Source organism: Callorhinus ursinus, unplaced genomic scaffold, assembly GCF_003265705.2.
Source record: "Callorhinus ursinus isolate GAN/ISIS: 27379988/994484 unplaced genomic scaffold, GSC_fseal_2.0 scaffold10, whole genome shotgun sequence".
In the NCBI taxonomy this organism is placed as follows: Eukaryota; Metazoa; Chordata; class Mammalia; order Carnivora; family Otariidae; genus Callorhinus; species Callorhinus ursinus.
The window spans coordinates 88,806,593-88,820,849 of record NW_027397072.1 but is presented as its reverse complement, the minus strand read 5'-3'; the positions used below and the strand labels follow the sequence as shown (position 1 = coordinate 88,820,849).

The 14,257-nt window shown below is 42.5% G+C and overlaps 2 protein-coding genes across 4 annotated transcripts in view; one reads left to right on the top strand and one right to left on the bottom strand.

The window, feature by feature from the left end:
• Window positions 1-4,492: 4,492 nt before the first annotated feature.
• SOWAHC (sosondowah ankyrin repeat domain family member C) lies at window positions 4,493-9,133 on the bottom strand. Its single transcript, XM_025868773.2, has one exon. The coding sequence runs from the start codon at window positions 8,989-8,991 to the stop codon at window positions 7,351-7,353; it is 1,641 nt and encodes a 546-aa protein (XP_025724558.1). The 5' UTR covers window positions 8,992-9,133; the 3' UTR covers window positions 4,493-7,350.
• Window positions 9,134-9,350: 217 nt separating this feature from the next.
• Window positions 9,351-14,257, top strand: part of SEPTIN10 (septin 10) — a 57,610-nt gene continuing 52,703 nt past the window's right edge. The window contains exon 1 of one of the 3 annotated variants that reach the window (XM_025869129.2): window positions 9,351-9,369. The gene's annotated coding sequence lies outside the window, so the exon portion shown is untranslated. Of the gene's footprint in view, window positions 9,370-9,406; window positions 9,838-14,257 lie in introns of those variants that run through there. The other 2 variants (XM_073897935.1, XM_073897936.1) reach the window with 2 other exon arrangements.

Genomic DNA, 14,257 nt, shown 5'->3' with positions numbered 1-14,257 from the left:
TTTCTTTCTTTCTTTCTTTCTTTCTTTCTTTCTTTCTTTCTTTCTTTCTTTCTTTCTTTCTTTCTTTCTTTCTTTCTTCTGTCTTTCTTCTTTCTTTTGTACTTTTTCCCCCTTGTGCAATATTTCAAACAAACAAAAAAAAATGGTAAACATATACCCATCACCCAGCTGTACCATATTTAAACATATTGCTATGTTTGATTCTGATCTTTTTTTAAAGAAACAGAACACAATGGATATAGTTATTCTCCACTTCATTCTCCTTCCCCTGCAAAGGTAACAACCATTTGGTATATTATCACCCCATGACTTTTTAGTGCTGCATATGTTTGTATCCCCAAATGAAACAGAGTATTATTTTATTTTCAAATCATATAAACTGCATCATACTATACATTTCAGTCTGCAATTTGCTTTTTTTTTTCACTTAACACTACAATTTTGAATTTAATCCATGTTGGTATATATGGCTTTATTTCATTTATTTTTAATTGCTTTATAGTATGTCATTGTATGGTAGTATTACAATGTATCTGTTCTCCTCCTGTTGAAAATTTAGGTTGTTCCCTTTCTGATTGTTATTAGAAAAAATACTGCAACAAACCAGGAACTTTCCCTTGCTTGAGTTCCCTAGAGCCAAAGCTAGCCAATTCCTGGGATCTTGTTGAAATGCAAATTCTGATTCAGGAAGTCTGGGTGGGGCCTGAGATTCTGGACTTCTAATAAGCTCCAAGTGATGCTGATGCTTTAGGTATAAAGACTATCATCCACTGGGGTGCCTGGTGGTGCAGCCGGTTAAACTTCCAACTCTTAGTTTTGGCTCAGGTACTGATCTCAGGATCATGAGATCAAGCCCTGCTCCACGCTTACGACTCTCTCTCTCTCTCTCTCTGTCCCTCCCTGCACTTGCACTCTCCCCTTCACCTCTCAAATAAATAAATAAATCTTAAAAAAAATAAAAATAAAGGCTACCTCCTGAGTAGGGTATGTATTGAGAAGTGGAATGATTGGCTTAAAGGGTATAGGTATCTTCAACTTCATTGCATTTTTCCAAATTCCTTTCCATAGTGGTTCTACCTTACACCCTTTCTGCATGACAGTTCTCTTTGCTTTACATTTTTTCCTAACACTTGGTATTGTAAGAATATAAAGTTGTTTAGATGATTATATAGTTTTTCTCCATACTGGATTGTGGTATATTATATCAAACAGATTTTCTGATTTTGAAGCAGCCTTTCACTGCTGAGGGAAGTACCTTACTTGAATTTGTTGAATTTGATAAGCTATCATTAAGGATTCTCTAGGTTAACAAGTGAAATCGGCCTATAATTTTGTTTTCTTGTACTCTACCAGTCTGATTTTGGTATCAAATTACATTAAACTCATAAAGTGAGTGTTTCTTTTTACATTCTCTGAAACAATGTATGTTAGAAAGTGTCTGTTTATGTTACATTTTGTTTGTTTTGAGAGATTACAGTGTTTCGGGGAAAGAACTGACTTTTAATTAACAGCTCAATTTCTTTAAAAAAATTTTTTTTAAAGAATTTATTTATTTATTTGACGGAGAGAACAAGAGAGCACAAGCAGGGGGAGCAGCAGAGGAAGAGGGAGAAGCAGGCTCCCCGCTGAGCAGGGAGCCCAACATGGGGCTTGATCCCAGGATCCTGAGATCATGACCTGAGCTGAAGGCAGATGCTTAACAACTGAGCCACCCAGGTGCCCCAACAACTCAATTTCTTGAATGATTATTTGGTTTTTAAAGATTTTCTATTTTGGCGGACGCAATGGGGAACCTGCTTCTCCTTCTCCCTCTGCCCTCCCTCTCCCGCTCATGCTCACTCTCTCAAAATAAATAAATAAAATCTTTTTAAAAAAGATTTTCTATGTTTTAAGACTTTTCCCCCTTAAAACATTATCTATTTAATATTATTTCTCAAATTGTTACTGTAAAGTCACTATATTGTTTTTGTATAATTTCTTGTCACTATCTTTATTTTTTTAAAGATTTTATTTATTTATTTGAGAGAGAGAGAATGAGAGATAGAGAACATGAGAGGGAAGAGGGTCAGAGGGAGAAGCAGACTCCCCGCTGAACAGGGAGCCCGATACGGGACTCGATCCCGGGACTCCAGGATCATGACCTGAGCCGAAGGCAGTCACTCAACCAAATGAGCCACCCAGGCACCCTGTCACTATCTTTAAATTTACTATATTTCTAGTTTGATTTGGGTGACTGACCTAGTTTCATTCAGATAACATGAACTGATGAAAAATCTGAATTATAAGATGTTATAAATGCAATTCATTTCCATGTATAAATTCAAACTAGGCTGACAAATTTCTGCTTCAACATAGGTTCCAGTGTTAATGACTACCTGCAGCTAGGCTGGGGTATGAGAATAAGCATCTGTATCACAGAATTTTCTGATTAAAATGTTTTTAAAAGTTTATCCTGTCCAACTTTCCACTCAGTTCAGAATTCTCTCCTCAATATCCTACGCTAATGGTAGTATTCACCTCAAATGAGAGGCACATGGTGATGGTTTACAGTCTTCACCTACCAACGTTTCCTTTAAGTACTTCTTTACTCTGTTCATTTGCTTACCAAAATATCACTGCAGTTAAGAGTTAAGAGCTAGTTAGTTAAGAGCTTAACTTCAGTGCAGCCCAAATCTGAATAGATGTTATGTGTATACCCAAGAGATAGAGATGTATGCAAGGACACAAGGAGAGAGTGAATCTGACCAGTCAGCATAAGAATTACACATGCCTAGACCATACTCGTTAACTACCTCCCCCTTTCCCCCAAACACACACAGGGAAGGAAAAGAAGAGCAGACCTCAAGTACATTCCTCAGGTAACTTGCAGATGGCTTCAGAAGGAGACCTGAAGGAAAGTTTAGGAGAGTGAAAAAATGTTTATGAAATTGGCAAGGTGGATTGAAAGCATTATCAGAGTGAGGTGGGAGGCAGGGAGGGGAGCGGCAGGAGATGAGGCCAGAAAGAAGAAAGTGGACCCCGGGAGACTGTGAAAACTTTGTCAGTCCAAAGCCTAGGAATGGCATGGTCCGATGTTTCATTTGCAAATCTCCCTCCAGAAAGGGTGCTGCGGACTGGCAGTGGGCACGTGGAGACTGAACAAGTGAGCATCTTAGTGAAGCTTCCTGTGGTATCCAAGCTGTAACAAGTAACAAGTAAATTCTGAAGCCTTAGAGTTAAGGTGTCCTTAGGCGAGAATCTAAATACTAGCTTTTTTTCACTTTTTCAATATTTGTATTAGGTATAACCCAGTAAAAACTGAATGAATTATTTTAGACCAAGGAGAGAGGATAGCTTAATTAAAGAAAAGTCAGATACCCAAAAATACAGAAGGAACCATTAAGTTGGAGTTACGCTGGGGAATGTAAATGGGGTGAAATGAGTAGTGTTTACTTTTCCGCCTATCTGGTTCTATCCTGTCATTTGTTGAAATCCGTGAGCATACATTACATTTTTAAAATAAAAATAGTTAATAAATTAAAGCAAGGCATTTTTATTCATTTGAAGCCCATATGTTGTTAACTGGGTGTCAAAGTTATAGGAGGTGACTCATTTTTAAGAGCAGTTTGCAAACAAGGGGCAAATATCCTTAAAGATCCTGTTCTTTAAAACATAAATATCACCCTTTGTAATACAGCAAAGGCAAGTTAATTTCTATTCCAAAATGAGTTATCAAAATTTAGATTCATTGGGTTAAAAATTGGTTAATTTATGGCAAGGAAAATGGATGATGTATTGTTGGTTTCCTTCAAGTCATTCTAGAAACAGAAACTAGACTTATTTAGTCCTTCAGTTGTACGGAAAAATATTTTATAAGTTGTCACAAAGCAAGAGTGACAACAAAAATCCCCAGCAGCAATGATAATTGGATCCTCCCAGGAGAGCAATGGCAGACAAGTACATCAAGGCTTCCCACATATCCCTTTGACATCTGAATAGAGGTGAATTTTGTTAAAATAAAGATCAAAGTATTTATTTGGTGAGGAAATGAGCTCATTAATGATCAAAGCTTAATGAATATTGAAGAAAATAGAAAAAGGCATTCTTATACCTTTAAGATCTGGTCTGGGTAGGAAGGGTTCAGGTTAGTTGGTGTGTGCATGAACTATACGTTTTTTGTTTTTGTTTTTTTTAAAGGTAGTGGTGAAGGTACTACCTTCTGTCCAAGTTGATTCCTCCATCACTGAAGCCAAACTACAGTAGTTTTGCCCAAATTTGGCAATTTGAAGTGCTGAAAATATTGTAGAAAAGCACGGAATCTTAAAATCTTACTAGCTGCCATTTACTTCGTGACCCTGAACAGCCATCAACCTTCATTCCCTTATCAACTTTAAGGGACAGGAAAGGGATTATGTAAATGGAAACTTTGAAAAGCATTGTGTGGACTATAAAACACTACACAGGTAAGAAGTATAAAGGACTACAATGATTTAGACAATTCAGAGAAAAAATGTAGTGTGAACCTTTTATTTTGACAAAACAAACTTTTACAAATTATACACTCTATAAACTCCCAAAGTTTCACTCATTTAAAAAATAAGAGAGGAGGCATCCTGGACTCCCAAGATTTCAGTCATGAATAAAATAGTACCAGATTTTCAAGTTATATAAACTAGCTGCATTTTACATACCATAAAAGGGTAGAGAATTGTGACCAAACACTCACTAGTTTCAAGTGTATCTATAAGAAACACATGGATATACTTGGGTTGTCTACCCTACACAGTTTCATATCAACAAACATCTAAGTAATTACATATATATTTCCATTAATGGCAGAAACAACTCCACAAAAACAAATTACACAGATCATTTGCTTTTAATAATCTCAATTTGGAAAATGAAAAATAAGAGGAATATAGAGTTTAAGTAGCTGAAAATGCTATACTTATTGCACACAAGCACATAATGACAAGGAATGCTAGAAGTAGTTCCCCTCAGGAATGATTTTGAAAATTTAGAGTTTATTGTTAAAGTTAAAATCTTTACTGTGAAAAGCAGGTTAAATGAAGTATTGACTCAATCTCTAAAGATCCAGTAAATTATAGATTTTGTGCAATTAGTTACGAATATATACATTTCGAGATTAATACTGACTTTAATAGAACATTTAGATGGCTCTGAAGTATATACTTTTTATAGTTCACTTAGCTTTATATGTCAATGAAATGTAAGATTCCGGGGCACCTGGGTGGCTCAGTTGTTAAGCCCCTCCCTTCGGCTCAGGTCATGGTTCCAGGGTCCTGGGTTGGAGCCCACATTAGGTTCCCTGCTCTGCAGGAAGCCTGCTTCTCCCTCTCCCGCTCCCCCTGCTTGTGTTCCTTCTCTCGCTGTGTCTCTCTCTGTCAAATAAATAAATAAAATCTTTAAAAAAAAAAAAAAGAAATGTCAGATTCCTCGGTGGGAAGTTATATAGCTTGCTCTGCACTAGATACAGGTAATGTGTATATGATTCCAAACAAATGACTGCTTTTCACCTTCAAGGAACCTCTATTTATATAAAATTAGACTGTTTTTACCCATATGTATGGATAAAAGTGCTTCTCAAATGTACCTAGAACACTTCCATAATCCTAAAAAAAAAAAGGCACACAAATGGATAATAGCTTATATATTTTATGTGAATATTTTTGATATGTCTTTAAACAAATTCAATTGCTATCTAGAAAGGCTGACAAACTTAGTACAAATTTCTCTGACTTGGGAAAGTAAAGATCTAAGAACTCTCTTGAGTCTCCAGTTCTGCGCCATTTATATACCTGTTCATTCACATTTATACACATCTTATATACCTCTATGGGCTGCAGGTACTTACACTTCAGCAGTTAGGAGACCAAAAAGACTAAGGGAGAAGGACTTGTTAGAATTAGTCTCCCACAAAGTTGTTTTGAATATTGTTACAAATTGATTTAATATGCTTGTGAGTTAAATTTTATATTATATAGATGTTTACCCTAACAAATTTTAATGAAATGTGATTAAGAACTACACTTAACTCTGTAATCTTAATGAAAAGTATTTTTCACTTATATACAAAAGAATTCAATAGCCAGCAGCATTTAAATAAATAGCCCCATCTCTTCTCTTTTCCCTTTTATAAAGTGCTATTTTTAACTGGGTAGATTTACTATCCAGCTTTTCAATAACTTCACTGTACATCTCTAACAAATTCAAGGAAACATTGGAAAATTGAAAGTCTTTAGTATTATAAACATTTGCAAACATTGCTACAAAGCACAGACTATGAGCACAGACTATGAGTGTACTTTATTAGTAAAATAAAAAGTGTACCTTATGTGAGAATCATTGATTTAATAATTACTTCACAGAAGCATAGGCTCACTAACATTTATGCCAATTTTTGCTAGTCGTCTAAATCAGAAACAGATTCTGTAGGCAATTCACATCTAAGTACCACCAAATAGGGTCATGTCAAATAGAACCAACGGTTATATGATCCCTAGAATTAAAACTCTGGCAAATTTACTTATAATAACAAAACAAATTAGTGAGAATCAGAGCCAAAGGCAATGTTTTACTTAAAAGTACCATAGGTTAAGTGTTCTCTTTAAATAAAAATGTGTAGTTATTAATAATGTACCTTAGCACTGACTGCAGTGATACTAGAGATAGTTAAGAGGAAACCACACTATAGATTACCTCAAAAATGAATGTTGCCTATTTCTTTAGTTCAGTGATTAAAGTTGAAATTGCTTTTTAAAAAAATAGTTGAGCACTACTTACAATACAAACAAGTTACCATTTTTATTCACATTATTCTCTAAATAGTATTGTCGCTTTTCAACTTTGACCTGACTTTCAGTAGTATTTTAAAAGGTAAATGCAATTAGTAAAAAACAAAAAACCAGAGCAGTATGTAATTTTGTTCACACTTACAATTTCATTACAACTTGCATTTCTTGTTGCTCTTGTAAGAGTAACCACTTTTAAAAACAGAAACATAAAAGTGCAATATTCCTTATTTTGCATGGCATCCAGTAATGGTAAAATCAAAGGAACCCTCAATCATCAATTCTGTACACCCAATTTAAATACATTTCCAGTCCTCAGAAACAGGGACTCCAGGGCAAAGGGGTGGCATAGGGAAAAGAGGCCTAGGGCACGGTTTGATGAAAAAAATCACTGGGAAACCTACTTCACACAGAATGCTAGGGGGAATTCCTCCCACCCATTCCAACTCCCCAAGTAAGAATGTAGAATTTAGCTTCTTTTCTGGTCTCTCTTCCTTGCCTACACTGTATTCTATTCCTGAAGACCAATAAACCTAGAATTTTCTAAAAGGAATTATTTTTACCCAAATACATTGGACTTCGGCCTTAGTTTGAATGAGGATGAGTGGCCTTTAAGAGGTCGATCCTCCTCTTCCTCCTCCCCCTCCTCCAGTGGCTGCTCCGGGTCTCTAAAAGAGGGTGTAGTGTGGATGATCTGGGTGCGGAAGCGGATTTTGTTGAGTCTGGGTTTTATTCGTCCGCTAGAGCTGCCGGGGGCCTTGCGACCTGGATCCTTTGCTTTGGCTCCAGCCCATCCCTCAGTCAAGTGGTGGTGGTGGTGGTGGTGGTGGTGATGGTGATGATCCCCTCCATCCTCCAGGGCATGTGACAGTTTGTAGGTGATGAGGTGTGAAGGGAGCACCTTTGAAAACCTCCAACGCCCACCCCCGCTGCCAGTGGCACTCTCTCCATCGTCCTCGTCCAGGGCTCCCACCAGGTTCTTGATTTCCTCCGCGATGCTGTGACTCAGGTACTGAGAAGCCTTTTTCCCACTGTAGTCCCTGATGTCCACGTCTGCGTCGTAAGCCCCCACCAGCAACTTCACCACCTCCACGTGCCCGTGCATGGCAGCTAAGTGCAGGGCAGTGTAACCTCCGCTTGTCCTGGCGTTGATGTTCACTGGCAGCTGGTGTTTGTTAGCGAAGTTGACCAGCATGGCCAGGAGCTCCTGCCTGCCGTGCTTGGCGGCCCAGTGCAGGCAGGTGAAGCCGGTGATAAAGTCTCGCTTGGCGAGCAGGCCGGGGTCGCAGGTGAGCAACCCTTCCAGGCTGTCCCACTTGCCGTCAGAGGCTGAGAGCATCCAGGCGTGTTCTAGAGGGTCCAGCGTCACTGAACCCCCGCCGCTGCTCTCCTCCTCTGCCGACGACGAAGCGACTGATGCGCTGTCTGAGTCGCCCCCGCCTTTGCCGCGTACTGCCCCAGAGGAGCTCCCCGGGCTGCTCCCCCCGGGACAGACGCTCCTCTTCAGCTGCGGGGAGCTGCCCATCACAAGGTCCCGGAGGTTCTGGCGGGTAGACCTAGGGGTGGTTACCCCCCCGGGGGAACTGCCCGAGTCCATTTCGCCGCAGCCGTGGGGCGGGGCCGCCAGGTCCTCGCTGGGCCCGGAGACCGGTCCCTGGGGGGAAGGTTGCATGTCTCGCCGCGAGTTTTTCCTCGGGGCACCGCCGCTCAGGGGCGGCCCGTTCCGGCTCTCGCCGGCCGGGCTTGGCTGCCCAAGCGCTGCGGCCGGGGGCTCCCCATCGCTCGGCTCGCAACGCGGACTTGGGGACGCCTCGGGGGACGCCGCCTCTGCGCACAGGCCGCTCTCCCGGGTCTCGACCAGGCCGTCGGGCGCCCCAGGGGCGCAACTGCTGGACTCGGGCTCTGGAGTCACCGAGATACTGGGCAGGTCCCGTAGGGGCACGGCTTCGGACGGTGGGGCCCCCTCCAAGAACCTCTTCTTAAGGTGCACGTACTTAGAGCCGTCGGCAGCGTCGGTGCGCACCGTGGCCACCGCATTGACCAGCTCCTTGAAAAGGGCGCGGGCGCGGGTGCGCTGCTCGGGCTCGCCGCCCAGGGCACCCCTGAAGTGCTGCACCAGTTCGGCTTGCCGGGCCCGACCCCCGCGCTCCGAGAGGAAGCGCAGCACGGCTTCGGGGCTGAGCTCCGCCGGCCCCTCCATCCTTGGCCGCGCTGCTCGGACGGCGGCGGGCGGCTCAACCCGGCCCCATTTCGGCCGGCTTCCAAACGCTGGCTTCTGACCGACGTAGAGTCGAATCGGCTGGCTCCTCAGGGTCCGCGCCTGGGTGTCCGCGGCGGGAGACGCCACCACCGCCTTACTGGGGCCGCGCCCCGGGCGAACACGCCCCCGCCGGCCCCGCCCCCGCCGGCTGCACCCCGCCCCCGAGCCCGCCCACTTCCGGTCCCCCCTTTGGCCGCAAGCTCGGCTCCCGCCGGCCGCCGGCGGACACGCCCCCTCCCCGCCCCATGGCCCGCCCACTTCCGGCCTTCGCGGGGGCCCGCAATCAGTGCGCCAGCCCGCTGCTGTCTGCTGGCCGAGGTTTGTTTCCTCGCATTTTCTTCTCAGGTCCCGAATCTCCTCCAGTCACCCTCCCCCTGCATGGATTTGTCGTTCTATGAGACGTCGAGGGGCACTCCTATGAGAGGCTCGCTTCGCGCGCCGCTCAACGATTTGGCGCGGCTAATGGCGCGCGCCCTGCCTGGTGGGGCCTCCGCCCTCCGGCTCTGCGCCCTCGCGTCACTGCGGCCACTAGGCTTGGCTCCTCCCCTTTCCCTGAACACCCCCCCCCCCCCCGCCACCCCCCCCCCCCCCGGAGGCTGGTCCCGCCCGTTACACCCGCCTCCGGCCCGCGCCCTGCACGTTCCATCCGTTCCGGCCCCCCCTTTGCTCCCTTCGTGGTCCGGTCGCTTGCTCGGGGGCCTGGGCTGAGACCCCCGCTTCACTGGGACCCCCGCCTTCGCTCAACTCTCGCTCGGGACCATGACCTCTGAGGTGGCGCGGCACCTGGTGAGTCCCGGTCGACCCCTCAAGCCCCCTCCGCTGCTCAGCGCTGCCCCCTCCCCCAAGGGCCCAGCTCCCAGGACCCCCGCCCCGCTTTTCTCGGGGTCCCAGCGTAATTTCCTTAGCCCGGGGCTCAGGGCCCGCAGCCCAGTCCCGGCCGCGTCCAGTTCAGGCGGCGACTGTGAGCCGCGCCCCTCCCCAGCCCTACTGCCCACTCTCCGGGCTCCCGCGGCCGGCTGTTCCGACCCGGCTGGGGATAGGGGGATTCTCTTTCTCCTGCTGCAGCGGAGGAGACGTCCGGCGTGGCTGTACCTCGCCCCCAGAAGCTGGGCCCAGGTCGGACCCCCACAGCTCGCCGAGAGCGCGGTGCTGGAGTGGCTGGAAGTTTTTTCATTGCTTCCCTGTCTCGCCAAAAGTTAAATCTGAAACAGTGATTGTGGGTCCATCATTTTTATAACGGTTTTGGACGCACAGAGCAGATTAATGCAATAGTAGTGTAATATTTTACGGTTGTACACTCTTCCCTGACTATACTCACTGGAGCCCACCTTCCTTGGACTTTCAAGAAGCTCCCTCTTTTTACCAACTGTGCGCTTGTCCAAGTTGTCCTCCATCAGGATTTGAGCTTTTTTTTTTCTTTGCCTTGGCACCCTTGAATATTAAAAGAATGTATATTTTGTTCAATGATTTGTTCAATGTTTTATACTTTTAAAATCACTTAAATATTTACCTCATTTGATGGTAAGCCAGTGGTTCCCAAGGTGTGGTCACAATTATTTTTATGACAATACCAAGCAGTTATTTGCCCTTTTCACCCTCTTTCTAAGTACGCATTGAGTTTTCCAGAGACTTCATGAGGTGGGATGACCTCACCATTCTGAGGGCTAATGTGTGTACTTGTCTTTTTAAAAAAATTCTCTTTTAATTTGTAATGCTGTAAATATTGTTTGTAATCCAGGTAAGTGAAAGCTCTTTGGGGGCCTGAGACCAAAATGTTTGGGAACTACTGGTCTAAGCAATCTCCTAAATTAGTTTAGATAGTCGGAACAGAGTTCAGATTGTAGCCATAGAGGTAAGGTGATGTGTGGAAGTTATACAGCGTTTCTTTGATAGAGCCTGGATAAGGACTTTTCTCCCTGATACAGCCCAGGTCTCTTTCCACTTTATCACCTGTTTAGAGAAATCTGTTTTTCTGTCTGAACTGTGTTACAGTTGCTTGGTGTGCATATGTAGGTGAGGAAAATGTGTTTTATAAACTCTGATTCAGAGTAATCGTCAGAATTAAACTTGGGCTAAAGAGAGCACTTCATTTAATTGGTGTTGGATTTCTTGTCAATTGCTGTACTTATTTTGCAATAATGCTACCTTTATTTTCTAATTTAACTTTTTATTTTGAGGTAATTGAGAATTCAGATGTGGTTTTGCAGTTGGTAAATAATAGAGATCCCCTGTACCCTTTATCCAGTTTTCTTCAATAATAACATCTTGCAAAACTGCAGTACAAGACCACAACCAGGACATTGCTATTGATAACTGTGAAGATAAAGAACCTTCCATCACCACAGGATCCCTCAGGTTGTCCATTTATACCACATCCACTTCATTTCTACCCCACTTCCTCCTTAACCCCTGACAACCACTAATCTGTTTTTCATTTCTATAATTTTCTCATTTTAACACTGGTATATAACGGAATCACATAGTATGTAACCTTTTGGGATTGGATTTTTTTCATGGAGCAAAATTCTCTGGAGATTTCGTCCAGGTGCTTGCATGTGTCATAAGTTTGCTCCTTTTAATTGCTGAGTGGTATTCCATGGTATGGATGTATCACACTTTGTCTGAAGGACACTTAGTTGTTTCCATTGTTGGGCTACTATGAATAATGTTGCTGTAAACATTCCAGTACAGTAACATGTCATGTAACATAAGTCTTCATTTCTCTGGGATAAATGCCCAGGAGTATAGTTGCTGGTTCCCATGGCAGTTGCATGTTTAGTTTTTTTGTTTTGTTTTTTAAAAGATTTTATTTATTTATTTATTTGTCAGAGAGAGAGAAAAAGAGAGAGCAGGGGGAGCGGCAGAGGGAGAAGCAGACTCCCGGCTGAGCAAGGAGCCTGATGCGGGACACCATCCGAGGACCCTGGGATCATGACCTAAGCTGAAGGCAGATGCTTAACCGGCTGAGCCACCCGGGTGTCCCGCATGTTTAATTTTGATGAAAAACTGTTAAAATTGTTTTCCAGAGTTTCTACACCATTTTACATTCTTACCAGCAATGTATGTGGGGTCAGTCTCCCCGAATCCTCATCAGCATTTAGTGTTCCTATTTTTTATTTAGACATTTTGATAGATATGTATGTATGTATGACAGGTATGTGGTTTTAATTTGCATTTCTGTAATGGTTAATGATGTTTACCATCTTTTCATGGGCTTATTTGTCATCTGCATATTCTCTTCAGTGAAATGTCTCTTCATTTCTTATTTTTTATTATGTTCAGTTAGCCAACATATAGTACATCATTAGTTTTTAAAAAAAATTTTTGTTATGTTAATCATCATATATCATCAGTTTTTGATGGTAGTGTTCCATGATTCATTGTTTGTGCATAACACCCAGTGCTCCACACAGAACGTGCCCTCTTTAATACCCATCACCAGGCTAACCCATCCCCCCAACCCCCTCCCCTCTAGAAACCTCAGTTTGTTTTTCAGAGTCCATCGTACATCATTAGTTTTTGATGTAGTGTTCAGTGATTCATTAGTTGCATATAATACCTAGTGCTTATCACAACACGTGTCTCTTCATTTCTTTAGCCCGTTTGCTAATTGGATTTTTTTACTGTTGATTTTAGAGGGTTTTTTTTCTTTTTTAAAAATATGTCTGGTGGCAGTCCTTTCTTGATACGTAGTTTGCAAATGTTTTCTCTCAGTCTGTTTTTTTTTTCATGTCCTCTTAAAAGACTCCTTTGCAGAGCAAAAGTTTTTAATTTTGATGAAATCTGTTTTAACAGTTTTTCCTCCAATGGATTATACTTTTGGTGTTAAGTCTTAGAATTCTTTGCCTAACCTTAGATCCCAAACGTTTTCTCATTTTTTTTCCTAAAAGTTTTATGGTTTATTATTTTACATTAAGCCCATGACCCGTTTATTTTTTTTTAAAGGTTTTATTTATTTATTTTAGAGAGAGAGTGTGAACGGAGGAAAGGGCAGAGGGAGAGGGAAAGAGAGAATCTCAAGCAGACTCCCTGCCGAGGGTGGAGCCCCGCTGCAGGGCTCCATCTCATGACCTGAGCTGAAAACAAGAGTCAAACTCTTAACTAACTGAGCCACCCAGGAGCCCCAAGCCCCTGACCCGTTTTGAGTTAGTTTTTGTATAAGGTGTAAGGCTTAGATCAAGTGTCATTTTTTGGCTTATGGATGCTCCAACACCATTTGTTAAAAATGCTGTCTATCCTCTATTGAATTGTTTTTGCACTTTGTCAAAAAGCAGTTGAGTATATTTGTGTGGATCTATTTGTGGGTCCCTATTAGCACACAGTCTTGATTCTTGTAGCTGTATAAGTCTTGAAATAGAGTGGACTGGTATTTCTCACTTTATTCTTATTTTTCTTTTTTTTTTTAAGATTTTTTATTTATTTTATTTATTTAAAAGAGAGACAGAGATAGCAAGAGAGAGCACAGGCGGGGAGAGGAGGGAGAAGCGGGAGAAGCAGGCTCGCCACCAAGCAGGGAACCCGACATGGGATTCGATCCCATGACCTGAGCTGAAGGCAGATGCTTAACTGACTGAGCCACCCAGGTGCCCCTGTTCTTATTTTTTCAAAAATTATTTGGTTATTCTAGTTCCTTTGCTTTTCATTATAAATTTTAGAATAGTCTTGTCTCTATCTACAAAGAATTTTGCTAGGATTTTAATAGGGATTACATTAAATCTGTATCAGTTTAGGGAGAATTGAAATCTCTAGTATGTTGAGTCTTCCAGCTTACAGACGTGGTGTCTCTCCCCCTTTCTTTATATTTTCTTTCATTTCTTTCATCAGTATTATGTAGTTTTCAGCATACAAGTCTTGCATGTTAGATTTATACCCGTTTCATTTTTTTAAGCAATTGTAAATTATATTTTTAATTTTATCATCCACATATTCATGTTAACATAGAAATACAGTTGATATTTATATATTTATCTTGTGTCCTTTGACCTTGCTGAATTCATTTATTCTTGAAGTTGGGATTCCTAGTAGATTCCTTGGGATGGTCTTCATAGAAAATCGTGTCATTTGCACATAGAGACAGTTTTATTTCTTTCTTTCCAATCTGTTTGCCTTTTCTTGCTGCCTTATTTGTGCTGTTTAGGACTTGAAGCATTATTTGAATAAGAGTGGTAAGAATAGATGTTCTTGGGCGCCTGGGTGGCTCAGTTGG

Excerpts from the sequence above, each read along its gene's own strand:
- SOWAHC (XM_025868773.2), bottom strand. The coding sequence starts at position 8,991 with ATGGAGGGGCCGGCGGAGCTCAGCCCCGAAGCCGTGCTGCGCTTCCTC.